Source organism: Lepidochelys kempii, chromosome 14, assembly GCF_965140285.1.
Source record: "Lepidochelys kempii isolate rLepKem1 chromosome 14, rLepKem1.hap1, whole genome shotgun sequence".
NCBI lineage: Eukaryota > Metazoa > Chordata > Testudines > Cheloniidae > Lepidochelys > Lepidochelys kempii.
Genome location: NC_136393.1, coordinates 49,203,698 through 49,230,626, shown reverse-complemented (window position 1 = coordinate 49,230,626; position 26,929 = coordinate 49,203,698). Strand labels below are relative to the sequence as shown.

Below are 26,929 nucleotides of genomic sequence, written 5' to 3'. Positions count from 1 at the left end.
AGAGGCAGAGGAAGAGCACTGGTGTGATCCACCCCAGAGGTGGCTGCATCTCAGCACCGGGGGAGGGAATCCCTGTATAAACAGCTGCCCCACCCCAGAGACGGTCGCACGTCAGCACGGCAAAATGTCCACCGTGATCCTTCTTTGGAGCTAGAAAATTGGTGTGACTTCAACGTGGTGCCACCGAAATGGCTGCCACATTCCGGAGATTTCCGCCTGGCGGCACCAAGATGATCACCACATCCTGAACCCGAAGCTCTCGAGTGGGCATGAGCCCAACAGGGCATCATCAACATGGCCGCTGCATCCCAGAGAGGCCAACCTGGCTTAACTCCGATATGGTGACACCAACATGGCCACCCACATCCCCACCGAAGAGATGCCGAGTTGGCAGGAGCCCTGTAGTGGCCGACGCATCCCAGAAAAACTAACTTGGCGGAACCCCAAGATGGTGATACCAAGATGGCCGCCACATCCCAGAGACGCCATCTTGGCATAGCTCCAGTGTGGCGATACCAAGATGGCCGCCACATCCCAGAGATGCCATCTTGGCATAGCTCCAGTGTGGCGATACCAAGATGGCCGCCACATCCCAGAGACGCCAAGTTGGCGTAGCTCCAAGATGGCGATACCAACATGGCCACCGCATCCCCCTACTCAGAGCCGCCAAGTTGGCCTGAGACCGATACAGCCGCTCTAGAATGGCCTCCGTGTCCCCACCCCAGCGGCCAGTTGATGCCACCTCCAAAATGGCTGCCAGGCCCCCACCCAGTTGGCGTGACCCCCGCCCCACTATGCTGGCACCCAATGGCTGCCCAGTTGGCATTACTCCCAACATGGCCACCGCATCCCCACCCTGGAGGTGCCAGGCTGGTGCGACCCAGGCCGTAGTCGTGGCAACACCCCCTTTCGTCCCCCACCACAGGACTAAATTTGAGGGGGGGGAGGGGAGGGGGGAAAATGGACGCCTGGCCCTTTAAGAGCAGGGTGTGGGGACGAAAAAACGGCGGCTTGGCCCTTTAAGAGCCGTCTCCCAGAGGGAAGCGTTCTGAAATCCGCTGGTTAAGTCTGTCCACCCCGGGCTCCTGTAGGGAACCCGGAAGTAGGCGCTCCTTTTCCCCTCCCACCCGGCCCCCGGCTTTGGTCCGGGCCAAGATGGCGAAGCTGCTGAGCTGTGTGTTGGGGCCGCGGCTCTACCGGGTCTATCGGGACCGGGGGCCGGCCAGGCCCTCTGGGGACGGGGACGAGGCAGCCGAGGGGGCCCAGGATGGTTCTTGGGTGAGTCCGCCTCCTCCCCCGCGGGAGGCAATGGTATCGCCCGGGCTCCCGTTATCCCTATGGGGACTTGGGCAAGACTATGGCAGGGAAGAGGGGCAGCTCCCCATTGCCCATCATGTAATCTTCTGAGCCCCAGGACCTTGATACCCCTCTGGTCGATACCATAATGGAACATGAGAGGGGGTTGGTCTTCTGGGCTGCTCCCCGTTATCCGGTATGGGATCCCCAGGGGAATGATACCCCTACCTTGGGAGAGACCATTGTAGCAAATGGAGGGGGGTGAGCTGAACCCCTTTCCTTTTCCATGATCCAATATGGTATTGATCGGCACCACCTTTTGGGGGAGACCATTGTAGGAAATTGGGGGGGGTCACAAAGAGTTGGACCTCCCCCCCCGTTATCCAATGGTATCGTCCAAGCCCCATGGCTATTGGTACTGCCTTGGAGAAACCATTGTAGGACGGGGGTGCGACTCTCTTGCACCTGATATATGGTAGCTCCTAGCCTTTGAGATAACGATGCTCTCACTCGCTCAGGCGACACCACTCAGTAGGAAGGTGGCAGGGGACATGGGTGTACATGGTCTCTCGTAGGCTCTAGTGCATTGATATCCCAATGGGTCAGTCCACTGTGTGCGGTCCTTGAAGAAATCCAGTTCCCCCCATTATCCAGCATGATCTCTTCCATGCCTTAGGGTATGAATATCCACCTGGGTCAGACTATTGTAGGAAATGGGGGGAGGAGAGGACCAAGGGGGCATCTTACCATATCAGATAGTGGAAAGGGGGATCTCCCAGCCCCCCAGACATTAATATTCCCCCAACCTTGGTTCCCAGTCCCACCCTGTTGCCATGACGCCATCCCCCAGAGGCGCCAGGTTGGCGTGACTCCTGTGTGTGGCACGGCCAAAATGGCCGCCATGACGCCATCCCCCAGAGGTGCCGTTTTGGTGTGACTCCGGTGCGATGTAAACAAAATGGCTGCCATGGCCCCATCCCTGAGGTGCCAAGTTGGCCTGACTGCAAAATGGCGTCACCAAAATGGCTGCTTCATGTCCACCGCAGAGGCACGAGGTTGGCCCAGTTCCAGGGTGGCGTCACCAAAATGGCTGACACCCCCCTCCCTCCAACCTCCGCAGCGCCAGGTTGGCGTTACTCTAAAACGGCAGCTGCTTTCCCCTCCGTGAGCCGTCATGTTGGCATGTCTCCAGTATGGCCGCCGTCTTGTCACACAGGAGGTATTGGGTTGGCATGACCCCCCCCATGTGACCTCAGCAAAATGGCCGCCTGGTCCTTCGATGTGTGGTCCAGGTTGGCATGGTATCGCTGTCTCTCTCGCCGCCATGGGCCCCACGTTGATTCCAGCTCTATGATGCATGCCCCCTCTCCCTCCCAACTCATAACACCCTGTTGGCTCCTTGGTGGCAGGATGGGGATCTGTCTGGGTTTGCCCCCATCTAACTTGGAGGCTTAACTCCCAGAGTTTCCCACACCCTGCTGGTCACGTGAACCCCCAGGGGCTCAAAATGACGTGGGGTCTCTCCCGCCAGGAGTCGTACTACCAGCCGCGGACGCTGGAGAAACATGCTGACAGCATCCTGGCCTTGGTGAGTCCCCCTGCACCTTCGGGGCTGGGTCATTCAGTGGAACAAAGGCGTCCTGGCTCCCAGCCCCTGCTGTAACCACTAGACCCCACTGCCCAGCTCCTCTCACCCCTCCATAACCTGTCCCAGAGGGAAGCAATGACTCACTCCGTGCAGTGAAAACATGTTTGTCTCTAATCCTGTCCCAGGGGCCCTGGCTCGGTTAGATACTCCAGCCCTGTGGCAGCCTGCAATCCCCGCCTTGCAGTGAACCCCAGACCCCGCTCCCTACAACAACTGGGATAGAACCCAGGAGTCCTGGCTCCCAACCCGCCCTGCTCTAACCACTACACCCCACACACCTTCCAGAGCCAGGATAGAACCCAGGCCTCCTGGGGGTGGGTTTTGTTGGCTGTATCATCCTACTGACCCTCTCTTCTGTTCCTTGCAGGCGTCGGTTCTCTGGTCTATTTCCTATTACACTTCTCCCCTGGCTATGTTCTATTTGTACCGAAAAGGTAGGGGGTGCTGCGTTGCCCTGTCAGCAGGGGGCGCTCTCCCCGGTGGTCAGGGCTGGCCCCAGGGCAGTGCTAGGGGGAGCTGCGCTGCCGGGAGCGGGACTGGGGGGGTCAGCAAAGGGCGCTCTCCTCTGGCCCTTGCTCAATTCCCAATTCTGCCTGCCTTAAATGTCCCGCCCTGCAGCTATCTTCATAGCTGCGATTTCCCCTTCACTTCCTGTCCCAAAATGTAATGGTGTCGTTGGGCTACTGCCAGACCCCGCCCCATAGCTGGCTGCATCTCATGCCAAGTGAGCCATCTCAGTGCAGCGTTACATGCGGCTGTTCCCCAGCTGCCCCCCCCCAGAGGTGGTTGCATCTCAGTGCTGGGCGAGCCGTCCCTGTGCAGCATTATGTGCAGCTGTTCCCCAGCTGCCCCACCCCAGAGGTGGCTGCATCACTCCAGGTTGACCCCTTCCGGGGGGGCGCAGCTTGGGTGCCTGCTGAACCCTGGCTAATGGACACCTGCCTCTCAACCCCCCGCAGGATACCTGACCATGTCGAAGGTGGTTCCTTTCTCGCACTACGCTGGGACCATGCTGCTCCTTTTGGCTGGGGTTGCCTGCCTGAGAGGTGAGGAGTAGGGGTGGGGGTTAGAGTGGGGGAGCTGGGAGCCAGGACTCCTGGGTTCTCTCCCTGCTCTGAGAGGGGAGTGGGGGCTAGTGGTTAGGGCTGGGGGAGGGAGCCAGGACTCCTGGGTTCTCTCTCTGGATATGCCAGACGTCTTTAACTCCGAGTCTCTGTCGCAGGCATTGGGCGCTGGACCAACCCCCAGTACATCCAGTTCATCACCATCCTGGAAGATAGCCACCGCATCGGCACCCCAGAAATCAAGGTGAAGGGGGTGGGGGGGGGACCCCGACCACTCCCTACGACAGGGGGGCAACAATGCAGCCCTCCTCCGAGGGGGATGTCTCCCATGATCCTCCGTGGCTCAATCCCACCCAGCTTCCACGACGCCCTGCAGTCCCCTCCTGGCAACCCTTCCCCCATGATGCTTTTCTGCCTCCGCTTCCCCCCATGGTCTCCCAGAATGCTCAGGGGCCAGCCCTGCCTGTATCTCCCATGATGGCCGTCCCACCCCCGTGCCATTTCCAGTCTGTGGCCTGTGGCTTCCCCTGGTGCCACCCCATTTCCCAGGATCCCTGACGGGCCCGGCCCCTCCGTGCTGCACCTCCCATGGGGCTCGGTTCCCCGCGTGGCCTCCCTCTCCACGCTGGGGTTGAGCTCACCTGCCATAGCAGCCCCCGGCCAGCAGGGGGTGCCAACGTGCTGCTCACTCTGCCTTGGGGAGTGGGGGGCTAGATGGAATGACCCATTCCAGCCGGGGACAGGGGGGAGCCTCGGCACACCCCTCGGTCACTGTGACCCTCCTTCCTTTCTCTCTCTCTCTCCCTGCTGCAGAAGAAACTCGCCAGCTACAACTTCGACTTCAGGAGCTGGCCCGTGGACTTCCGCTGGGACGAGGCCTCTAGCCGGTGGGTGAGGGGGGAGAACCCAAGAGTCCCGGCTCCCATTCCCCTCCCCCCCCCCCAACCACGAGCCCCCACTCCCCTCCCCGAGCCAGGTAGAGAACCCAGGAGTCCTGGCTCCCAGCCCCCGCAGCTGTAAGCCCCTTGTTTGCTGCCCCGCAGGTCGGACTCCCGGGGCATCTCGCTGCTGCGGCCGGAGCCCAAACACCGGAGCGTGGCCAACGGCTTCCTCCACGCCATCAAGAAGCTGCCCTGCCAGATAGCCAGGTAGGCTCCGCCCCCTGGCACCCGGGGGAGGGGCTTAGCAGGATCCTGGGTTCCCGTTGGCTGGAAGGAGGGGAGCAGAGTGCTTGGAGGGGTTCCTGGAAGCTGGGGAGACCCAAGGCATTTATGGGAGTCATGGGGTCAACACCAGGGCATCATGGGAGATGCTGAGGGGGGAGAGGACTCCTGGATGCTGATTGGTCAGTCGGTGGAGGGGGAGCTGGCTTTGGAATGTTGATGGAGGGGTCCTGTCTGCTGATTGGCCGCGGGGCTGAGCGGGCCCCGGTGGTTCTGGAATGCTGAGCGGGAAGGATGCTGATTGGCTGAGGGCTGGTGAGCGGGACTTGGAATTCTGGGAGGGGATCCTGGCTGCCGATTGGCTGGCAGTGCAGCTCAGTGGCTTCTGGTTGCCCCCCCTTCAACTGGCTTTGGGATGTTGAGGGAGGGGGCGGAATTCTGCCTTCTGATTGGCTGGAGTGCCCCTTGCTGCTTATTGGCTGTGGGTAAGTGGGACACAGGACTTTCAGGCCATTGGATCTGTGGATCCCGGATGCTGATTGGCTGGGGAGGGAGTGTGAGATTCATCCCTGACCATAAATGGATCTCCTTGGGGGGCGGGGAAGGCAGATCTCACGGGGGGAGTGGGGATTCCCTTCTGAGGGAGGGGCTGGGGCATGGCTTCGCCCCCACCTCCCGCCTCCCTCTGCCCCCCCCAGCTACATGGTGGCGCACACGTTCGGGCGGAGGATGCTGTATCCCGGCTCCGTCTACCTGCTGCAGAAAGCGGTCATGCCCATGCTCCTGCAGGGCCAGGCCCGCCTGGTGGAGGAGGTGAGTCCAGGAGGCACGGGGTGCAGCCAGGGAGAGAACCCAGGAGTCCTGACTCCCAGCCCCTCCCCCGCTCCCCTCCCAGAGCCGGGGAGAGAACCCAGGAATCCTGGCTCCCAGCCCTGCCCCCGCTCTAACCCACTAGCCCCTGCTCCCCTCCCAGAGCCAGGGAGAGAACCCGGGAGTCCTGGCTCCCAGCCCTGCCCCCGCTCTAACCCACTAGCCCCCGCTCCCCTCCCAGAGCCAGGGAGAGAACCCAGGAATCCTGGCTCCCAGCCCTGCCCCCGCTCTAACCCACTAGCCCCTGCTCCCCTCCCAGAGCCAGGGAGAGAACCCGGGAGTCCTGGCTCCCAGCCCTGCCCCCGCTCTAACCCACTAGCCCCCGCTCCCCTCCCAGAGCCAGGGAGAGAACCCAGGAATCCTGGCTCCCAGCCCTGCCCCCGCTCCCCTCCCAGAGCCAGGGAGAGAACCCAGGAATCCTGGCTCCCAGCCCTGCCCCCGCTCCCCTCCCAGAGCCAGGGAGAGAACCCAGGAATCCTGGCTCCCAGCCCTGCCCCCGCTCCCCTCCCAGAGCCAGGGAGAGAACCCAGGAGTCCTGACTCCCAGCCCCTCCCCCGCTCCCCTCCCAGAGCCGGAGAGAGAACCCAGGAATCCTGGCTCCCAGCCCTGCCCCCGCTCTAACCCACTAGCCCCCGCTCCCCTCCCAGAGGCAGGGAGAGAGCCCAGGAATCCTGGCTCCCAGCCCTGCCCCCGCTCCCCTCCCAGAGCCAGGGAGAGAACCCAGGAGTCCTGACTCCCAGCCCCTCCCCCGCTCCCCTCCCAGAGCCGGGGAGAGAACCCAGGAATCCTGGCTCCCAGCCCTGCCCCCGCTCTAACCCACTAGCCCCTGCTCCCCTCCCAGAGCCAGGGAGAGAACCCGGGAATCCTGGCTCCCAGCCCTGCCCCTGCTTCCCTCCCAGAGCCAGGGAGAGAACCCAGGAGTCCTGACTTTCTGGTTTAACCCCGCTCCACTCTCTCCCCCGGCGGCCCAGTACAACGGGAAACGAGCCAAGCTGTTAGCCTGCGATGGCAACGAGATTGACACGATGTTCATGGACCGTCGGGAAAGCTCCGAGCCCCACGGCAAGAAACTGGTGAGCGTTTCTCTGCTCGGCGGAGGGGGCTCGGTGCAGCCGGGATCCCGCGCCCACGAGCCTGGCATGTGGGTCGCGCCTACAGGGTGGGGGATCTGGATCCGGAAAGCAGGGACTCGGGCGGGGGGGGCAATCCCCGGTGAAGGGGCGAACCCCGTCCTGGGAGCAGGGCGGATCGAGCAGGAGGTGGGGTAGCACCGGGGAGATGGCTGGTGGGAGAAAGTGCCAGTAACTCCTAGCAAAAAGAGCCCTGGCCAGGGCGGTTGGGGGCCTCTCTCTCGGTGTAACGCTTTCCTGTCTCCCAGCCGACCGTCTCCATAGCAGCTCCGTTCCCAGTGCGTAAGGGGCACGCGGAGCCCAGCTGGGGTCCAAATTTGGCCAGGCTGAGCCAACTCACCCGCCCCAAGGGAGGGGCCCGTCTTCACGCTGCACTCGTAATTCCCCCTGCTGGGGGGGCTCCGCCAACCAGCCGGCGGGGGGGGGACAACTTGAGAACAGTCGCCCAGCCAGTGACCGGACGCCCTGCACTGGCCTGAAATGGACCTGCAGCTGTGGGGGAGTTACCTAGGGACGACTTCCTCACCACCCCAGTGCAGCTGCCTCTGGGGCAGGGCGGCTGGGGAGCAGCCGCCCCGTGATGCTGCAGCAATTCAGAGTGGGTCCTGGGGCGGGGGGATCCTGGATCTGATTTTAGGGAGGCCGCATGGACGTGCCCAAGTTGGGGTTCAGGCAGGACCCTCATTGTCCCCTCTGTCCCCCCCATCCCCCACAGGTGATCTGCTGCGAAGGCAACGCTGGATTCTATGAGGTCGGCTGCCTGCCCACCCCCCTGGATGGTACGATCCGGCATCACTGGTGATTCCCCCCCCCCCCCCCGCTTTCCACTTTGGTAGAATCCGATCCCTTTGGCAGGAGTGGGGCACAGCTCTGCTTGGACCAGTTCACTGCTATGCATGGGGCGGGGGGGGGGTCATTGCTTTTGGACCAATCTACCTGCTCTGGATGGGGGTGGAGGTGGGGGGGGGAAGGGAGTCTCCCTTTGGATTAGTCCATTCCTCTGCTTTGGGATAGGGGGTTGGGGTGGAGGGCCTTTAGACCTATCCAGTTTTTTGGATGTGGGGGGACAGGTTAGGTCAGCCCCATTTGGGCCAATCCACTTTCCCTTGGCATGGTCCTGGTTAGACTAATCCATATCACTGTGCAGAATGGGGGTGCAGGAATCGGGTAACCTTTCTTTGGACCAGTCCATTTCTCTGCATGGGATGGGGTTGATTGGGAAGGATCCATTTCTATTCAGGGAGGGGGGTTGGGGCCGCCACCCTTCCATCTGCCCAAGGGCACTCCAGTTTGGGGGGGGCAGTTTGGGGGGGCAAAGGTTTTCCTAAACTCCAGGATATCAGGGGGTGAGTTGTGCCCCCCCCCATACTCAGCAGTGGAACTACCCATCAGCTCCCCACACATTGTTGCAACTGATGATCTCTCTGGCATCCATCCGGTTGGTTCTGTTCATGCTGCGCTTGGCCCCATGTTAACCCCCCTCCCTGCTTCTCCCTCCCAGCCGGCTACTCGGTGCTCGGATGGAACCACCCCGGCTTCGCTGGCAGCACGGTGAGTCCAAGGGTCCCCGGGGTGGGATAGAATCTAGGAGTCCTGGCTCCCAGCCTCACCCTAGGCCCCACTCCCCTCCCACAGCTGGGGAGAGAACCCAGGCGTCTGGGCTCCCAACCCCGCCGCTCTCCCCCGCAGGGCGTCCCCCTGCCGCAGAACGAGGCCAACGCCATGGACGTGGTGATGCAATACGCCATCCACCGGCTGGGCTTCCTGCCCGAGGACATCGTGGTGTACGCCTGGTCCATCGGGGGCTTCACAGGTACTGGGGGGAGTCGGGGAGGGGGGGGGAGGGACCATATATGTGGGGAGGGTTGGAAGGGGGAGACAGATCCAAGCCCTGCCCCAGGCAGGTGTCTATGGTTGAGCGTATGGGGGGCAGGGGGGCTGATCTACCCCCCCGCTGCTGACACGCTGCCCTCTCTCCTGCAGCCACGTGGGCGGCCATGTCGTACCCAGACATCAGCGCCCTGGTGCTGGACGCCTCCTTCGACGACCTGATCCCCCTGGCGCTCAAGGTCATGCCGGAGAGCTGCAGTAAGCGACACCCCCCTCTTCCCTTCTGCTCCCATGGTTCAGCCCTTTTTCCCCTCCCACCCCCTTCCCTTCTGCCCCCCAGTGGTTCAGCTCTTCCCGCATGCTTCAGCCCATTCCCCTCCATGCCGCCCACATGGTTTGGCCCTTTTCCCTCACCCACCCCTTTCCCCTCTGCCCGTGTGGTTTGGCCCCTTGCCTCAGACACATGGACTAGCCTGAGAACCCACCGGCCTATCCCATCTCACAGCTCCCCCACTTTCCACCCCCCTAGCAGGTCATGTGACCCCCACCCAGCCACTCAGAATTCCCCCCTGAGCCCTTCTATTCTGGAGCATCCCATGTGGTGCGGCCGTCGGGGTGGACAAACCCAGTTGGCTGCGGAAGAGGAGGAAGCTTCCATTATCAGGTGGTAGGCGGGGGTTAGCTGCTTCTCCCCGGTGAGAGGTTCCATTAGCCATTTGTGCGGGGGATTAATATCCTCCCTTTGCGGAAAATGGGTCATTCCACTGTTAACACAACTGTCCCTGTTACAACCAATGTTGTATCCTGCACCTGCAGCGATGCATGGACCTGGCTGTGTTGCCAGAGATCAGATCAGCAGCTCCCAGCGTCTGGCTACAGTTATCGCTCATTAGTGACGAGCCGCTTTCAACTTAACGATCGTTGTTCACAGTCTAGATGCAATATACAGTCACTGTTGCAAGTGATGTTCTGTATTGCACCTGCTTGGTGGCACAGCAGCCGCAATGTGGGGCTAGATTACTCTGATATCCAGGTCGCGTGGCCTAGTGGAAAGAGTGTTGCACTCTGGGACCTGAGTTTTATTTCCAGCTCTCCCTGGCCTGCTTGGTGACGTCACCATTCTGTGACTCAGTCTCCCTATCTGTAAAATGGAGATGATGGGACTGACCTCCTTCACAAAGCTCTTCGAGATCCTGGAAATGCGCAGTGTAAGACCTCCTGGTCTGTATCGCACTGCAGCGAGTTAACGAGCGTTGGTACAGTATCACTGTTGCAACTGATGTTCTATATGGCACCTGTTTGGAGGCAGATCAGTGCCGCAGACGGCTAGATTGATCTGATCTCTTACTCCTTGGAACCTGTTTATTGCTGTTGCAGCTCACATTTGGTACCCCACCACAGCTCCTTAGGTCCCTCTGAGCTCTCTCTTCACACCTTGGAAACTGAGGCAGAAGAGACTATTGTGGTTATCTGGTCTGGTCTCCTGCGTAATCCAGCCTGGAGAACACTGCTGAATTAATTCCTGGTTGAAATTTTAGGGGGAAAGGTCTTGGCTGAATCTAGCTTTAAAAAAATAAATAAATAAAAATAAAACCACTGTTGCAACTAATGTTCTACATGGCACCTGTTTGGAAGCAGAGCCTGGGCATCACTGGCTAGGTAGCTTCAATGCTGCTTGTTCCTTAGAAACCTATTTATTAAGCATTGTGTTGATGAAACACCCCTGGGTGTTTGTGGCTAGGGAATACTCGATTCTCAACGATTTTGTTTTTGAGTTCTAATTCCTCTGAAACCTGCATGTCCTAGGAGGGCTGGTCACCAGGACGGTGAGGCAATATCTGAACTTAAACAACGGCGAGCAGCTTTGCAGGTAAAGAGGGGAACTGAGGCGCGGACGGCTGGGGGAAGTTGAGACCTGACAAGTGTCTGCTTCACAGGGTGGCGCTCTGCAGGTGTTTGGCTCATAAGAACCCAGCCCCGGGCAATGGGGTGTGGTTTTGAACATCCAAATGAAGCCCGATCTCTGTGCCCAGCCCTGCTAAACTCTGGGCATTACTGATAACCTGTGGAACTGCCTGCCACGTTATTTCATGCATATTAGTGGCTAAATTCTTTCTTCCCCTAATCCCGCCAAACTCGTATCCTGTGGCAGCTGGCTCCATAGCCCAGTGAAAACCAATAGTGAAGCCTCTTCCTGAATCCTGGCCTGTGGTATCAAGTGGCAGGTTGATCAGGACTATATCATGGGGCGGGGAGTTCTGCAGGTTAACGGTATCCCTTGAACCCATCCACGATCTTGGCCCTCTGGACTATCCCTTGGGACTGCTTGCCACTGGTGAAGTCTCTCACCTTGGATGCGTGATAATTGTTAATTCACCATCTCCCCCGCACCCACGCCACCCGGACATGTGGCCTTGCTTAGCAGTTTATTTCTCTTCCTTTGGCTCCCAAGATACCAGGGGCCCGTGTTGCTGGTCAGAAGAACAAAGGATGAAATTATCACAACCACGTGAGTAAAAGTCAGGAAGGGACGTGGGGTCTAGTGGTTAGAGCGGGAGGAGAAGGAGGCGGGAGCCAGGACTCCTGGGTTCCATCCCTGGCTGAGGGAGGGAAGTGGGGTCTAATGGGTTTCTGGGAGTGGATTCTGGAGTTCTAGTGTGCCATATAAAGAATGCAGAGAACTGTCAAACTCATGTCAGTGAAGAGTCTGGAAAATACCCTTAACTCTGCCCCCTGTTTGGTGTGCCTTTAGGGTCCCGGAAGATATCATGTCGAACAGGGGGAATGACCTGCTGCTGAAACTCCTCCAGCACCGGTGAGTTGGGGGAGCCCAGGGAGCTGGGGGTTGGGAGTGAGGGGCACCAGCAGAACGCTGCATGTCTAACCCTCCTCCCCCCGTTCCAGGTACCCCAAGGTGATGGCTGAGGAGGGGGCGCGAGTCGTTCGGGAATGGCTAGAAGCTTCCAGCGCTGTGGAGGAAGGTAAATGCTCTAACCACTAGACCCCACTCCCCCCCCAGAGCCAGAGAGAACCCAGGAGTCCTGGCTCCCAGACCCCCTGCTGTAACCACTAGCCCCCACTCCTCTCCCAGAGCCAGAGAGAGAGAACCCAGGCATCCTGGCCCCCCCACTCTAACCAGCCCCCTCTCCGCAGCCTCGGTGTACAGCTCCTACGAGGTGGACGAGGACTGGTGCCTGTCGGTGCTGAGCTCCTACCAGGCCGAGCACGGAGGCCACTTCCCCTGGAGCGTGGGTGAGTGGGGGGGCGGCCAATGGGATTCCGGGGCCGCAGCTCCAGCCAATCAGCTTGGCATGGGGGGGAGGATCGTTGGGCTCAGAACCAGCCAGTGCGGGTGCTGGGGATCGGCCCATGGGGGGGGGGGGCGGGGTTCGTTGGAAGAGGGGGGGCAGGATCTCCACCCAGGGGGTGGCTGGGGCGGATAATTGGAATGGTAGCGGCCAATGGGGCTGTTGGGGGGGGGGGGGGGTTAGAGGGGAATCAGCCCCAGCGGGGGGTCCAGTCTCTGCCTGACCTTTGACCTTTTGCCTTCCCCCAGGGGACGACATGACGCCTGAGGGGCGACGGCAGCTGGCCCTGTTCCTGGTGAGTGGACCCCGATAGCCCCCCTCCCAGTGCCAGGGGTCCGGGGGGGGGGGCCAGCAGCCAGGACGCCTGGATTCTCTCCCTGCCTCTGGGAGGGGAGTGGGGGTTAGTGGTTAGAGCGGGGGGGGGCGGGGCTGGGAGCTAGGACACCTGGGTTCTCTCCCCGGCTCTGGGAGGGGAGTGGGGGCTGGTGGGTTGGAGCAGGCGGGGCTGGCAGCCCGGACACCAGGGTTCTCTCCCCGGCTAGTGGCTGCAGCAGGGGACTGGCAGCGTCCCCTCCTGCCCCCCCTCACTGATTCCCTCCCTCTTCTCTGCCCCCCAGGCCCGGAAACACCTGCGGAACTTCGAGGCGACACACTGTACCCCACTGCCCCCCCACGCCTTCCGCTTGCCCTGGCACTTGTAGCCGGGGGGCCACCCCCCCCACACACACACCCGTGGATTGCACTGACATCCCACCCCACCGTCGGTCTGTTTTATATGGAGCGGGTCCCTCCATCCCTGCTGTGTGTAGACCCCACCCCTGCCCTCCGCACGCTGTAAATCCGCCCCCACCCCCAAACCTGGGGGGCCCCCCGAGCTGGAGAAATTAACAGTAAAGAAGGTATTTTTTGTACTTCGGGTCTGTCTGTCTGCGGCGATGCAGCCAGCTTGGGGGGGGCAGCCCCCCATGCCTCGATCCACAGCCCGGCCACCAGGGGCCCCGACGCACAGTCGATCCAATTTCCTCCAGCAGGGGGCAGCACCTCGCTCACAGGCCTGCCGGGGTGGAGGCTCTCGCGCCCCGGGGTGGGCGGAGTAGGGGCGAGGTGGGTGTCGAACGTTCATCCTGGCAGCTGCTTCAAATCAGACCTGCGGGGGCCTGGGCAACTCCCAGCTGCTGGATGTGGGGCCAAATTATCTCCCAGGGCGGCTGGCCGCAGCGTGTCATGTGGGACCTCTTCTCCACTATAGGTTCTGAGCCCCGTTCGCCTGGGGGTCACCCACTTACGCCCTTCAGCACCTCGTTAGCCTGCAAACTCTCTCCCACAAGCCAAGGCATTAATTAACCTGTAAGCCTCTGATCAAAACAGGACGGGGGATGCTCTCTTGTGACCGGTTGTTAACCTGGAGAACTCGCTGCCACTAGCCCCAGCCTGTAATTAGCCTGCGGGCCTCCCAGAACCCCACCGATGTCTCTGTGCTGGTCTCCTGAGACGTGCGTCGCCTCGTTCACCTGGGGAACTCGTTGCCACACAATAAAGGGACTGGTTCGCAGGGGCAGCTGTCAGACACACTAGATTTCACCTGGAGAACTCTCTGCCCCATGATTCCCTGCCATTTGTCAACAGGGCAGGAGCGGATGGGGCAGTGGGGGGCATTTCAGCCCCCAGGAGGGCAGTTCAGTAAGAGGCAAGCGGTGGCCGCTGGAGGGGGCGTTCACAGGCACGAACAGCAGTGGTGATGCCCATCATTAGGGTTCAGAGTCAACGCCATAGCGACCAGCTGGTTCAGGCTCAGGGCAGACTCCGGCGCGGCTGGGCCGGGGGAAGTCTGGGCTGCTGTGATAAGGGCACCGGTCCCTGACTCAGCTGCGGGGACAGGAACCATGATGGCTCCCCCCATCCGCCCCCCCACCTCGGTTCCTGCCCGGGAGCAAGACGTGGGCCCCGGCGGGGAGACGCCCAGAACCGATGGGCTCGGCCGTCTGGGTCCTGCTGGCCCTGCTGGCGCCCGGCCCGCTGCGGGGTGAGGGGCATGGCAGAGCTGGGGGGGTGCGGGGGGAGCCCAGGGCTGGGCTGGCAGGGGGCTGCGGGTCGGGAGGGAGGGGCAGGGCTGGGCTGGCAGGGGGCTGCGGGTCGGGAGGGAGGGGCACCGGCAGAGCTGGGGGGGCCCAGGGCTGGGCTGGCAGGGGGCTGCGGGTTGGGAGGGAGGGGCAGGGCTGGGCTGGCAGGGGGCTGTGGGTCGGGAGGGAGGGGCACCGGCAGAACTGGGGGGGCCCAGGGCTGGGCTGGCAGGGGGCTGTGGGTCGGGAGGGAGGGGCACCGGCAGAGCTGGGGGGGCCCAGGGCTGGGCTGGCAGGGGGCTGCGGGTCGGGAGGGAGGGGCAGGGCTGGGCTGGCAGGGGGCTGTGGGTCGGGAGGGAGGGGCACCGGCAGAGCTGGGGGGGCCCAGGGCTGGCCTGGCAGGGGGCTGCGGGTCGGGAGGGAGGGGCACCGCTAACCCTCTCCCCCCTCCAGGTTCCCCCCCACAGCTGGAGGTGCGGGGGGCCGGGGGTCAGATCCTGCTGCCCTGTGGGGCCTCGGGCTCCCGGCTGCGCTGGGTCTGGTCCCCCCGATACCCCAAATGCGCCGGCGTTCCCGGAGACCTGCTCGAAATCGCCCGGCTGCCCCCCGGGCCGGAGCCCCCCCTGGCGCAGTTCAGGGGGCGGCTGGACCCCCACCCCTCCGCCCTGGGGTCCCTGCTGCTCCGCGACCTGGGCATGAGCGACTCGGGGACCTTCCTCTGCCTCGGGGAGTCTGGGGCCCAGCCCCCCATCCGGCTGGAGGTGACAGGAGGTGAGGCCAGACCCCCGTGCTTTGGTCACCAGGGGCTCCCCACAGCCCCCCCCCCCGCCAGCACTGGGGGCTCCCAAGCCAGGGCCCCGCCCTGCACCCCACAGCGTCCCCTGCTGACCCCCATCTGCCCCCACAGGCTGTCGGAACAACCTCACCGTCTCCTCCAACCAGACGTCCCCCTCGGCCCTGACCCTCCGATGCCAGCGCTGCCCCCCGCTGGCCGCTCCGGCCTCCTTCCGCTGGTTCCTCGACTCCCGGCCCCTGGGCAACCGGCGCTGGGCTACCAAGAGGGAGCAGGGGGCTACTGTGCGGCTGGACCCGTCCCGGCGGGCGGCCGTGGGGCGCTGGGAATGCCGTCTGCTCCACGCCTCCTCCGGGGGCTTTGAGTTCTGCGTGGCGCCCCCCCTCGGGGCCACAGGTAGCCCCCCACCCCACACACACGCCCCCGCCTGCCCCACAGCGCCGCCTGCCGGCTCTGACCCTGCCTCTGTTACAGGCCCCGGCTCTGAGTGGGGGATCTGGGTCGCGGTGCCGGCGGCGGTTCTGGTTGTCATCGGGGCAGGGCTGGGCGCTTGGCGTCTGTGGAGACAGAGGCGGGGCAGGTGAGTTCGGGACCCAGGCGTCCGGGGAACGGTGCCCCCAGCAGGGGATGGAGAGGGAAGAGAGAGAGGGACCCAGGAGTCCGGGGAGCAGAGCCCCAGCTTGGGGTGGAGAGGAAGAGGGAGCGACTCAGGAGTCTGGGGAGTGGTAGCCCCATAGGGTGGGGGAAGGGACCCAGGAGTCCGGGGATCGGGGTGGGGGGAACCGTGTTTTCATCTTGTCTCTTTCCCGTTTTCTTTTTTCAGGAACCGACGGAATCGAAACAAACGAGAGAATGAAACAGGTGAGAGAGAGAAATAAACCCAAGCCCCACCCGCAGGCCCGTTACCCCGGTATCCCACCGCTCCCACCAGAGGCCGGGAGCCCTGGGCCCAGCTACCCCGGTGTCCCACCGCTCCCACCAGAGGCCGGGAGCCCTGGGCCCAGCTACCCCGGTATCCCACCGCTCCCACCAGAGGCCGGGAGCCCTGGGCCCAGCTACCCCGGTGTCCCACCGCTCCCACCAGAGGCCGGGAGCCCTGGGCCCAGCTACCCCGGTGTCCCACCGCTCCCACCAGAGGCCGGGAGCCCTGGGCCCAGCTACCCCGGTGTCCCACCGCTCCCACCACAGGCCGGGAGCCCTGGGCCCAGCTACCCCGGTATCCCACCACAGGCCGGGAGCCCTGGGCCCAGCTACCCCGGTATCCCACCACAGGCCGGGAGCCCTGGGCCCAGCTACCCCGGTGTCCCACCGCTCCCACCAGAGGCCGGGAGCCCTGGGCCCAGCTACCCCGGTATCCCACCACAGGCCGGGAGCCCTGGGCCCAGCTACCCCGGTGTCCCGCCTCCCCGTCTGAGTGCAGAAGGCATCCCAGGTCCCCTGCCCAAGCCGCTGGGTCCGTAACCTTCCCAGCCATGTTCAGGCTGTAAGAATCCAGGGGTGGGTAGTTCCCCAGGTCAACCGGCTCCTTGGTTCGATCCCCCCTCCCCCATCCCTGCTTCTCTCCATTTCCTCCTTCTCTCCATCCTGTGCCAAGGAGCCGCCGGGCCCAATTTATCCCCCTTGGAAGAGCCCCGGCTCGGAGCCAAATCGACCGAAAGACGCCTCGTGCCGCAGAGAGGGGAAAGCAAAGTGAGAGAGAGAGGGGCGCGGGCAGGGCTGGGGGGGGCAGGGGGCTGCAGGTCGGGAGTGAGGGGCACTGGCAGAGCTGGGTGGGGGCAGGGCTGGGCTGGCAGGGGCCTATGGGTCGGGAGGGAGGGGCACCGGCAGAGCTGGGGGGTCAGGGGGCTGTGGGTCGGGAGTGAGGGGCAGGGCAGGGGGAGATCTCTGTAACTTTCATTAACCCTTCTCTCCCCAGGTCCCAGGCACCCTGCTTTACGCTGAAGTCCAGCACCCCCTGGTGGCTTGTGCCCCACCCCCTCCCCCTCACGGTGCCACTGTTTATGCCACTATTTTCTGACCCCCACCAAAGCCGGCTCCGCTCCTCTCTTCTCTCCACCCCCTTCATTAGTTCAATTCACACCCCGGCTCCCAGGTAATGGGAAATTCAGCTGAAAGATGCTGTAAATCTCTGTTAGAATCTTGTGGTGGGGAGTTCCGCAGGTTAACTGATTGTGACATTAAAATCTGCCCTCGAAACCCTCTTGTCTGTGATGTCGTTTTTGTCCTCGACAAACCCACCCTTTGGGCCTGGCCCCAAGCTTGCAGGGGAGGAGGGGGTCCAGGCAGACACAGATCCCCTTCATTTCCTGCCCCATACTTCTGTGCAGTGCCACCCAGCTGCCCCGCCCCAGAGTTAGCTGCATCTCAGCACTGGCTGAGAAATCCCTGTATAACCAGCCCCCCGCGCCCCACCCCAGAGGCGGCTGCATCTCCGTTCCCACTGAGGGACAATTGACAAGGAGGAGAGTTTACGCTGAGCCCACCCGCCTCCGTGGGCAGGATTTGAACCCACGACCCCCGGCTTTGCACCCTGCCCGTTCACAATTATCCTGCGGCTGCAGCAACAGGACAAACCACTAGGTGGGGGAAACTGAGCAAGTGGGTAAAACCAGGAGCTAATTGGGTGTTGGGGTGAGGGGCTGGGAGCCAGGACTCCTGGGTTCTCACCCCAGCTCTGAGAGGGACGAGGGGCCCAGGGGCTAGAGCGTGGGGGATGGGAGCCAGGACTCCTGGGTTCTAGTCCCAGCAGGGGACGGCTACTGAACAAGAACCCATGTCATATCCTGTGGTTTGCTGGCTGCAGCTTCCTCTTCCCTGTAGCCGTGGGAACAAAGCCCCTGCCCAGAGGCAGATGCATCCTGTGCCCAGAGACCCCTCTCCGTGCCCCACGGCTCACACCCCTCCCCGGCTCCACCATGCCCCCCCCCCTCCTGCCTCTGGCCCTCGCCCTCCTGGCAGCGGTGCCACCGGGGGCTCAGCAAGGTAAGGAGCCAACCAGGCCGTGGGGCTGGGATCCCCCACTGGGTGGGTGGAGGGGCAGTGGGGGGCTCAGCAGCGGATGCTCTCCCGTGGCCATCAGCGCTGGCCCCAGTGCGCCCAATAAGGAGCCCAACTCCCAGGGTCCCAGCAAAATCCCAGAGCTGGTGAGCCCATTCCTCTCACCCTACAAATCTCCCCCTGCGGCGTCAGCTGGATGCACCCTTCCCCTACACTTCCTGTCCCAAACTTCTGTTCAACTCGTACCCACCCCAGAGGTGGCTGCATCTCAGCGCCAGGCGAGGGGTCCCCATCACTCTTGCCCTCTCGTAGGCAGAAGCCACCCGGCTCTGGTGTTCGCAGGCCCAGAGGTGACGAAAGAAGCCGGCTCCACTGTCAGTCTGCCCTGCAACCTGACGGGGCCGCGGCTGACCTGGCAGTGGATCCCCCGCTACCCCGGTCTGCGCTGGTGTGAGCGGTGGGATGAAGACGATCTACACAGTGACGGCGGCTGGGGCACACGACGCTCTGCAGGGGAGATTTCAGACGCGGCTGCGGCTCCTAACGAGTCAGGGATCCCCAAGCTCCGTCCTCCAACTCCAAACCCCTCCACATGAACGACTCGGGGGTCTTCTTCTGTGCCAGCCCCAGCCAGAGCGCCCCGCCCACCTCTGTGACCATCACGCCCGGTAACAGCCCGGCCGGGGGGCTGGGAGCCAGGACTCCTGGGCTCTCTCCCTGGGTCTGGGAGGGGAGTGGGGCCCTAGTGGTTAGAGCAGGGGGGCTGGGAGCCAGGACTCCTGGGTTCTCGCCATCTCTGGAAGAGGGGGAGGGGGTTGAGGATTTTGATGGGGTCCTACAGCCCAGCCCAGGGGGAGCAGCCAGCCGGGGGATGGGTCATTAACTGGATCATCTTTTTTGGCTCGGCCCCCACAGGCTGCCAGGCCGGGGTGTCCATCGAAGGGGTCCCCAAGGAGCCGATCGCGGCGGGAGCGTCTGTGTCCCTCTCCTGTGCCCCCTGTGGGGAGCGGGGACCCACGTCACCCCCAGCAGGGGGTGCCACATGGCAGCTCAATGGGAAGCCGCCCCCAAACTCCACTGGCCTTCGGCTCCTGAGGTCGAACAAGGTGGCGATAGGGGATTTCTCCAGCCGGCTCGAGGGTCTTTGGAGCTGCCATCTGCCTGGGGATCCCCCCCGGTCTGGGGGCTACTGCCTGGAGCTTGACCCGGGGGCACACGGGACCCAGGAGAGCCCCAGCCCCCCCAGTCCAGGTGTGTGGATCTCCCCGTGCCCCTGTGCCCCCCTCGCTTCTCCGCCCGATTCCAGCTCAGCTGGGGGTCAAGGCGACCGGCCAAGGGGGGCGGAAATTAACGGGCACCTGCCGTGGGCAAAGGTGTTCTCTGCGGCTGTTACCCCAGCTCCCACCTAGAGGTGGCCGCATCTCAGCGCCGGGCGAGGGATCGCTGCGTAACCAGCCCCCGAGCCCCGCCCCAGACCTGGCCGCATCTCGGCGCCGGGCGAGGGATCGCTGCGTAACCAGCCCCCGCACCCCAGACCTGGCCGCATCTCAGCGCCGGGCGAGGGATCGCTGCGTAACCAGCCCCCGCGCCCCGCCCCAGAGGTGGCCGCATCTCAGCGGTGGCTTCGTGGCTGCTACAAGCTTCTTTCTCACGTGGCAGGCTCCGGGCCCGGCAGCGGCTGCGGGATGACGGGGCTGGCCGTGCGCTGTGGCCTCGCCTTCCTCTTCCTCAGCGCCAGCCTCGGGGCCATCGGCTACGTGCACTGGAAATCCCGGGACCGGCCGGCCGGCAGGTACTTGCCCCTTTAACGCCAGCGCCCCCTGCTGTCCCCGCCCCGCTGTTTCTCTGCCTCCCTCCTCTCCTGTCTTTCAGGCCCCAGCGGGACTGAGGCCTCTGCTTCCCAGGGGCTGCGTCCACACGGCACTGACCCACTTTGTTTACAGCTTGGCTTGTTTACCATACATAACGTAGGCCCTACAGGAAGGATCTGACTCCCCTTTCCCCTCCCCTTTGGCGAAGCCTTAAGGTGCTTTGCACGGCCTACTCCTGTCGTCGTTTACAGGTTGGTTTGTTTGGGATACATAAGGTAGGACCTACCCGATTTTTCCCAGGAGACAGGGTGAGAGAGGGACCAGTTCCCCTGGAACTTGTCCCACTGGACCCAGCCCCCCCACCCCCCCGTCTGTCTGATGATGCAGTCAATGAAAAATATCCCCTTTCGGTGACGTTTGGGTTTGTTTACAATAAAAAAGTGTAGGACCTACCCTATTGTAGCCAGGGTGCCACAATATAAGAGAGCCCCCCCTCCCCCACACCGGCTGCCACTGGGAGAGGCAGAAAACGCCCCTTGGGGTGGTGTTTACAGGCGGGGTTCTGTACAGCACACAGTGGGGGACCGACGCCCTTCTTCTCGGCAGTCCCGCGGAGCAGGCCGCTGGCTGCCCTGAGCAGGAGCCCCACGCCTCTGCCTGGTAGTCCACCTTTGGGACCAGCGAAGACTAGGTTCCCTCTGTTTACAGTGTCTCTTTTTCCGATACATCCCGTAGGACCTACAATATTGTTCTCCGTGGACTGTAATGGAGGGCGACTGGTTCCTCATGGGAAACGCCCCTGATCTTCTTCTACCAATGGGAGACGTGAATCATTCCCCCCCCCCCCGCAACTCGTGCACGTTTTGTTTATGCTTTGATTTGTTTACAGTACATAATGTAGGACCTACCATAACGTTTGTGGATCGTGTCTGATTCTCCTCAGCAACAGTTTCCTCGGCCCTATACCCTCCTGTTGTTTCAAGCCATAGAAAATTTCATTCGCCGTCAACGCCCACTTTATTTACACCTTGCTTTGTTTATGACACATAATGTAGGACCTATGCCATGAGTCTGAGGGGACCCCTCCTCGTGGCTGCGGCCATTTGAAGCAGCGGAAAACTTCATAGCGGGCCCAGCCCCACTTGTGGGGGGGCTTGTTTACAATACATAATGTAGGACCTACAATATTGTCAACCCAGTTCTCCCCGACTCCCACCAGGACCAGCGAATTAACTGCAGGGAGGGACGGCTGTCAAAGGGAGTCTCCAGGAAAGGGGGCGTCTTTGCCCAAGGCGGGGGGCCTGGCCGTGCCCCAGAGGCACCCGTGCTCAGCCGTGGCCGGTGGCCAGTTTGGAGTAGATGGTGGCCGGGCTGGTTTCCGACCTGGCCCCGGCGGGCGCCGGGAAGCGCAAGGTGGAGTATTGGATCCCCTCAGGGCCCTGCGGAGAGCGGGCATTAGAGGTGCGTTACGGCCCCCGGGGGGCGAGCGACCCCCTGAGCCAGCTGGCGGCAGAGCGCCCCCTAGTGAGCGCCCCGTGGCACAGCGCCCCCTGGGGGTCGCATTGCAACCAGCCCGGAGAGCCCCCTGCTGAGACCCCAGCCTGCTCCTCCCAGCCCAGCGCCCCCTGCTGCCCCCCGCCCTGCTCCCAGCGCCCCCTGCTGAGCCCCCCACCCTGACTGCCAGGGGAGAGCCCCCTGCTGAGACCCCACCCAGCACCCCCTGCTCAGCCCCCGTCCCAGCCCAGCGCCCCCTGCCCCACTCCCTGCAGCCCCCTGCTACCCCCCGCCCAGCGCCCCCTGTTGCCCCTGGCCAAGCCCCCGTCCCGCTCCCAGCACCCCCTGCTGAGCCCCCCACCCTGACGGCCAGGGGAGTTACCTCATCAACAGGGTGGGGGTCAGAGGACGGCGGATGCTCAACTGGGAAGGGAGAGAGAAAGCGAAAAGTGACGGAGCCCAGGGTTTGGGTCATTCAGCCCCCCGCCCTGCGGCTGGATGGGAGCCAGTGCCCCCTAGAGGGGCCAGGCCCCCGGCCCCATTCCCTGCCCTGATGCCAGATGGGAGTGTGACGAAGGGGGGGTTTATTCAGCTCGTTATTTTGCATGCGAGTCTCCCTGTCCTAGACTAATCCGGTGTGTGCCTCAGTTTCCCTGTGTGCTGCACCGATACTTTGGGGGTGGGAATTGGGGGGGTGAGTTTTGCGGGGGCCCGGGGGCAGGAGAGGCTGCCCAGCTGTCTGCACCTGTGTGACCTGGGACCCAGGAGGGGGGCGCGACCGGGTGACAGCTTTCGCCCGGGAAGGGAGACAAAGGGAAGGAGGAGCAAAGGGGGTGTCGGAGGTGGGGTGGCTGGAGGCTGGGGATCTGCGTGGGGGGGCTGGACAGGGGGGTCCCGAGCGTCTGGCCCAGGACTCCCCAAGACGGACGTGGCTGAAAGTCCCCGATTTCTGTGCTAACCAGCTCTGCCCTGCGCCGTGTTCCTGTCGCCGACGAAACCTTCGGTGCTCCCGGGGGGCTGAGAGTCCCGTCTGTCTGCGGGGTTGGAGGGCAGGGCCCCCTGGCCCCCCCAGGACCCCGCCTGGGCAGACGCGCTGCGGGAAGCGCCCGGTGGGGCAGGGGAGGCTGAACGCTGGGGAGAGGAGGCTCCCCCAGATCCTGCCCGGCTTCGTGGGGAGCAGTTCCCGAGCATCGCCCGGGGACTCCGTGACTGGGAGCCGGCGCCCCCCAGAGGGGACAGGCCCCTGCCCCATTCCCTGCCCCCCTGAGCCAGCCAGTCCCCGCCGTGGGGCCGGGTGGGAGCCGGCACCCCCTAGAAGCCCCTGCCCCATTCCCCAGCCCCCCATCTCACCTGCTTGTTCTGATTTCCCGTCCATTTCTGTCACCATGGGGGTCACCCTGGGGGGTGACGGGGATCGTTAGATAATTTCCATACAGCAGAGAAACCCCTGGGCTTGGCTCGGCCCCATGGAATAACCCCCTATAGCGGCCGGCCTTCCTCGCCCCCTTCTGCTTTCTCCCCCTAGAGAATGCCCTGCCCTATAGACTCCAGGCTGGACCCACGGCCTCAGGCACATCACTGCCCCTATAGACGAACTCTCCCCCATACCTTGCCCATCACCCCATGGGACGTAGCCCAACCCGGGGTACAGAGCTCCATCGTTATCTGACTCCTCCCGGTCCCTATAGCCCCCATCCTGGACCCTTCCCCTACAGACTAGGATGCCCTATATGTACCTGCCCCCATCGGACACCCCACCCTTCATCCCCCAGTCGCTCCCCTGTCCCCTATAGAAACACCGCCCCACTCCCCACTGCCAAACCGTACCTGGCGTCCCTGGGCCGGCACCTCCTCTGGCAAATAACCACAACAACGCCCACAAGGACCAGGCCCAGAGCGGCCCCCACGCAGCCCCCGACCAGGGGCAGGAGCAGGGTGGGACTGGGGCCTAGGGAAAGAATTGGAGCTGGGATCACTCGCCCGGTGCCGAGATGCGGCCAGGTCTGGGGCGGGGCGCGGGGTCTGGTTACGCAGCGATCCCTTGCCCGGCGCTGAGATGCGGCCAGGTCTGGGGCGGGGCGCGGGGGCTGGTTACGCAGCGATCCCTCGCCCGGTGCCGAGATGCGGCCAGGTCTGGGGCGGGGCGCAGGGCTGGTTACGCAGCGATCCCTTGCCCGGCGCTGAGATGCGGCCAGGTCTGGGGTGCGGGGGCTGGTTACGCAGCGATCCCTCGCCCGGCGCTGAGATGCGGCCACCTCTAGGTGGGAGCTGGGTAACAGTGGCAGAGAACGCCTTCGCCCAGGGCAGGTGCCCATTAATTTCCGCCCCCCTTGGCCGGTCGCCTTGACCCCCAGCTGAGCTGGAATCGGGCGGAGAAGCGAGGGGGGCGCAGGGCACGGGGAGATCCACACACCTGGACTGGGGGGGCTGGGGCTCTCCTGGGTCCCGTGTGCCCCCGGGTCAAGCTCCAGGCAGTAGCCCCCAGACCGGGGGGGATCCCCAGGCAGATGGCAGCTCCACAGACCCTCGAGCCGGCTGGAGAAATCCCCTATCGTCACCTTGTTGGACCTCAGGAGCCGAAGGCCAGTGGAGTTTGGGGGCGGCTTCCCATTGAGCCGCCATGTGGCGCCCCCTCCTGGGGGTGATGTGGGTCCCCGCTCCCCACAGGGGGCACAGGAGAGGGACACAGACGCTCCCGCCGCGATCGGCTCCTTGGGGACCCCTTCGATGGACACCCCGACCTGGCAGCCTGTGGGGACAGAGCCAAAAAAGATGATCCAGTTAATGACCCATCCCCCGGCTGGCTGCTCCCCCTGGGCTGGGCTGTAGGACCCCATCAAAATCCTCAACCCCCTCCCCCTCTTCCAGAGATGGCGAGAACCCAGGAGTCCTGGCTCCCAGCCCCCCTGCTCTAACCACTAGGCCCCCACTCCCCTCCCAGACCCAGGGAGAGAGCCCAGGAGTCCTGGCTCCCAGCCCCCCGGCCGGGCTGTTACCGGGCGTGATGGTCACAGAGGTGGGCGGGGCGCTCTGGCTGGGGCTGGCACAGAAGAAGACCCCCGAGTCGTTCATGTGGAGGGTTTGGAGTTGGAGGATGGAGCTCGGGGATCCCTGACTCGTTAGGAGCTGCAGCCGCGTCTGAAATCTCCCCTGCAGAGCGTCGTGTGCCCCAGCCGCCGTCACTGTGTAGATCGTCTTCATCCCACCGCTCACACCAGCGCAGACCGGGTAGCGGGGGATCCACTGCCAGGTCAGCCGCGGCCCCGTCAGGTTGCAGGGCAGACTGACAGTGGAGCCGGCTTCTTTCGTCACCTCTGGGCCTGCGAACACCAGAGCCGGGTGGCTTCTGCCTACGAGAGGGCAAGAGTGATGGGGACCCCTCGCCTGGCGCTGAGATGCAGCCACCTCTGGGGTGGGTGGCTGATTATACAGGGATCCCCTTGCCCAGTGTTGCGTTGGGGTGGGGCACATTCATAGAGAGGTCCCCCGTGACCGTTCGGCACCGGTAACCCGACAAAGCCCCCCGCAGGCAGCCCCTCGCCCTGGCAGTATTTACCCACAGCGGGCCGGGCGAGGCAGCTAATATCGGCTCCCGGCTCCGTCCCTGTGTCCGTCCCTGAGGATGCCGAGGGGAGCGCGCCAGGCTGCACGCAGGGCAAGCCAGCCGCGGCCATCACGGCACATGGCCCCCAGCAGCCGGCTCCCTTCGCTCGGACGGTCTCGTGCCGGGGCCCGGCCTGCAGGAGAACCGGCCGTGCCGCCGAGGGTCCGTCTACACCCGAATCGCGCGACGCCAGAGTCCTGGGGACGGAGGGGCCGAGCTGGAGTCAAGCCAGGATCCGGGGCCTGTTGCTTTGCAGTGTGGACGCAGCCCCGCTGGGCTCGTGATGCGGGGGGCCGCCAGTCGCCTTACCCCCGCACCGCCCCCACGCCCGCCCCCGGTGAGAGCGGCTGGGGTGTCTGGGACACGGGCAGCCAGACATCGCAGAGACACCGGAGCCCGGGTCCGGGTCACGAACCAGTGTGGACACCCCATCCCCAGGCGAACGCAGCCCCCAGCTTCCGCTGCAGCGGGGCCGTGGCCCGAGTCTGGGGCCCCCTTTGCGCCCGGGTTTGAGCCCGCCCCGGCTCAGCCGCTCCAAGACGTGTTACGCCCTGTGGGTCGTGGGCACCTGCCGTTCACTCCCCCCGCCCAGCCCCTCATGCAAGACTGGCCATGCCCCGAGGAGGTCCCCCGGGTGGTGTCAGGGAATTAGCACTGGCAAGTCTGGGGGACCCAGAGAAACCTCCCCCGGGGGCTGAGATGCAGCCAGCTCTGGGGTGGGGCGGCCGGTGCTCCAGAGATCCCTCCCCCGGGGCTGAGATGCAGCCAGCTCTGGGGTGGGGCGGCTGGTTATACGGGGACCCCTAGGCACTGGGACAAGGCCTGAGCCTCCTGCCCAGTTCGCTGCCAACCAAGCCCAGCCCCGGCCCCACCCCGCTTGGCGAGAGAGGCCAGGCCCACGGCCGGGTTTGCTCCTTACCTTCCTGAGCCCCCGAGGGCACCGCTACCAGGAGGGCGAGGGCCAGGGGCAAGAGCTGGGGGCGCATGGTGGAGCCCGGGGGGTGATCCGGGGAGAGGGGCCTCTGGGGGCATCTGTCTCTGGGGAGGGGCCTTGCTCCCAAGGGCTGAGGGGAAGAGGAAGGAGGTTGTGAAGAAATCAGGAAACCCACAGAGCTCAGGCAGCTGTAACCCTTTCGCTCCCGGGCCGTGGGGGGCGGGGGCTCGGCAGGGGGCGCTGGGCTGCGGGGGGCGGCAGGGGGCGCTGGGCTGCGGGGGGCAGCAGGGGGCGCTGGGCTGCGGGGGGCGGCAGGGGGATCTCCCTGGGTGGTCAGGCCTGCCCCATTGCCCCAGGGCGGCCCTAGGGCCTGGGCTGTTTATCCCTTCCCCACACCGATCCCAGAGACCGGGCAATGTGGGGCTGCTTGTGAGAAATTAACCCTCCCCGCACACACGCACACACACCCCCGGGAGGGACACACACATTTACACACACAGACCCCCGGCAGGGAGACACATACAGTTACACACACACACACAGAGCCAGCAGGGACACACGCACACACACCCCCAGCAGGGAGACACACACATTTACACACACACACACACACACCCAGCAGGGACATACTCAGTTACACACTCACACACACACACCCAGCAGGGACACACAGTTACACACACACACCCAGCAGGGATACACACACATTTACACACACACACACACCCAGCAGGGACATACTCAGTTACACACTCACACACATTTACACACTCACTCACGCACACCCCCGGCAGGGAGAGACACATTTACACACTCAAACACACCCAGCAGGGTCACACACACATTTACACACACACACACCCAGCAGGGACATACTCAGTTACACACTCACACACATTTACACACTCACTCACACACACCCCCAGC

At 63.7% G+C, this 26,929-nt stretch overlaps 4 protein-coding genes across 10 annotated transcripts; 3 read left to right on the top strand and 1 right to left on the bottom strand.

Moving 5' to 3' along the window:
• Nucleotides 1-1,111: 1,111 nt before the first annotated feature.
• On the top strand, nt 1,112-13,220 carry ABHD16A (abhydrolase domain containing 16A, phospholipase). Of its 3 annotated transcripts, none has more exons than XM_078848666.1 (20): nt 1,112-1,278; nt 2,831-2,884; nt 3,312-3,378; nt 3,904-3,990; nt 4,167-4,252; nt 4,822-4,895; nt 5,052-5,156; nt 5,870-5,984; nt 7,013-7,114; nt 7,887-7,950; nt 8,673-8,722; nt 8,861-8,984; nt 9,155-9,259; nt 10,808-10,871; nt 11,454-11,510; nt 11,754-11,816; nt 11,906-11,982; nt 12,155-12,253; nt 12,558-12,604; nt 12,927-13,220. In XM_078848666.1, exons 1-20 carry the CDS (start codon nt 1,156-1,158, stop codon nt 13,008-13,010), a joined length of 1,647 nt encoding a protein of 548 aa, XP_078704792.1. In that variant the 5' UTR covers nt 1,112-1,155; the 3' UTR covers nt 13,011-13,220. The 3 variants fall into 3 exon arrangements, with proteins under 3 accessions (XP_078704792.1, XP_078704791.1, XP_078704793.1); XM_078848665.1 differs by having other exon boundaries at nt 2,828-2,884; XM_078848667.1 differs by lacking the exons at nt 1,112-1,278; nt 3,312-3,378 and having other exon boundaries at nt 2,828-2,884.
• A 90-nt stretch (nt 13,221-13,310) lies between these two features.
• MPIG6B (megakaryocyte and platelet inhibitory receptor G6b) lies at nt 13,311-17,359 on the top strand. Of its 3 annotated transcripts, XM_078848669.1 has the most exons (7): nt 13,311-14,332; nt 14,823-15,140; nt 15,277-15,558; nt 15,637-15,742; nt 15,986-16,023; nt 16,757-16,851; nt 17,078-17,359. In XM_078848669.1, exons 1-7 carry the CDS (start codon nt 14,278-14,280, stop codon nt 17,177-17,179), a joined length of 996 nt encoding a protein of 331 aa, XP_078704795.1. In that variant the 5' UTR covers nt 13,311-14,277; the 3' UTR covers nt 17,180-17,359. The 3 variants fall into 3 exon arrangements, with proteins under 3 accessions (XP_078704795.1, XP_078704796.1, XP_078704794.1); XM_078848670.1 differs by lacking the exon at nt 15,637-15,742; XM_078848668.1 differs by having other exon boundaries at nt 15,277-15,742.
• A 650-nt stretch (nt 17,360-18,009) lies between these two features.
• LOC144929347 (uncharacterized) lies at nt 18,010-20,869 on the top strand. The gene is made up of 5 exons (XM_078848664.1): nt 18,010-18,144; nt 18,472-18,827; nt 19,075-19,410; nt 19,819-19,951; nt 20,706-20,869. Exons 2-5 carry the CDS (start codon nt 18,752-18,754, stop codon nt 20,734-20,736), a joined length of 576 nt encoding a protein of 191 aa, XP_078704790.1. The 5' UTR covers nt 18,010-18,144; nt 18,472-18,751; the 3' UTR covers nt 20,737-20,869.
• A 106-nt stretch (nt 20,870-20,975) lies between these two features.
• Nucleotides 20,976-26,161, bottom strand: LOC144929346 (uncharacterized). Of its 3 annotated transcripts, XM_078848661.1 has the most exons (8): nt 25,988-26,161; nt 25,021-25,265; nt 24,461-24,814; nt 23,878-24,213; nt 23,292-23,412; nt 22,815-22,861; nt 21,847-21,887; nt 20,976-21,409 (listed from the first exon to the last, which is right to left on the bottom strand). In XM_078848661.1, the coding sequence occupies exons 1-8, from the start codon at nt 26,098-26,100 to the stop codon at nt 21,299-21,301; spliced, it is 1,368 nt and encodes a 455-aa protein (XP_078704787.1). In that variant the 5' UTR covers nt 26,101-26,161; the 3' UTR covers nt 20,976-21,298. The 3 variants fall into 3 exon arrangements, with proteins under 3 accessions (XP_078704787.1, XP_078704788.1, XP_078704789.1); XM_078848662.1 differs by lacking the exon at nt 25,021-25,265 and having other exon boundaries at nt 24,461-24,810; nt 25,988-26,160; XM_078848663.1 differs by lacking the exon at nt 25,021-25,265 and having other exon boundaries at nt 25,988-26,157.
• Nucleotides 26,162-26,929: the final 768 nt, after the last annotated feature.

Bases quoted from the DNA above. Each gene is read 5' to 3' on its own strand.
- ABHD16A (XM_078848665.1), top strand. From the start codon at position 1,156: ATGGCGAAGCTGCTGAGCTGTGTGTTGGGGCCGCGGCTCTACCGGGTC. The intron at 1,279-2,827 runs GTGAGTCCGCCT...CTCTCCCGCCAG, and splicing joins GGGCCCAGGATGGTTCTTGG to GAGTCGTACTACCAGCCGCG. The intron at 12,254-12,557 runs GTGAGTGGGGGG...GCCTTCCCCCAG, and splicing joins CCACTTCCCCTGGAGCGTGG to GGGACGACATGACGCCTGAG.
- LOC144929346 (XM_078848661.1), bottom strand. From the start codon at position 26,100: ATGCCCCCAGAGGCCCCTCTCCCCGGATCACCCCCCGGGCTCCACCAT. The intron at 25,266-25,987 runs GTAAGGAGCAAA...CTCCGTCCCCAG, and splicing joins GCCCTCGGGGGCTCAGGAAG to GACTCTGGCGTCGCGCGATT. The intron at 21,888-22,814 runs GTGAGATGGGGG...CTCCCTTCCCAG, and splicing joins CGGGAAATCAGAACAAGCAG to TTGAGCATCCGCCGTCCTCT.
- LOC144929347 (XM_078848664.1), top strand. From the start codon at position 18,752: ATGAACGACTCGGGGGTCTTCTTCTGTGCCAGCCCCAGCCAGAGCGCC. The intron at 19,411-19,818 runs GTGTGTGGATCT...CTCACGTGGCAG, and splicing joins CCCCAGCCCCCCCAGTCCAG to GCTCCGGGCCCGGCAGCGGC. The intron at 19,952-20,705 runs GTACTTGCCCCT...TACATCCCGTAG, and splicing joins CGGGACCGGCCGGCCGGCAG to GACCTACAATATTGTTCTCC.
- MPIG6B (XM_078848668.1), top strand. From the start codon at position 14,278: ATGGGCTCGGCCGTCTGGGTCCTGCTGGCCCTGCTGGCGCCCGGCCCG. The intron at 16,024-16,756 runs GTGAGAGAGAGA...TCCTGTGCCAAG, and splicing joins CAAACGAGAGAATGAAACAG to GAGCCGCCGGGCCCAATTTA. The intron at 16,852-17,077 runs GTGAGAGAGAGA...TTCTCTCCCCAG, and splicing joins CGCAGAGAGGGGAAAGCAAA to GTCCCAGGCACCCTGCTTTA.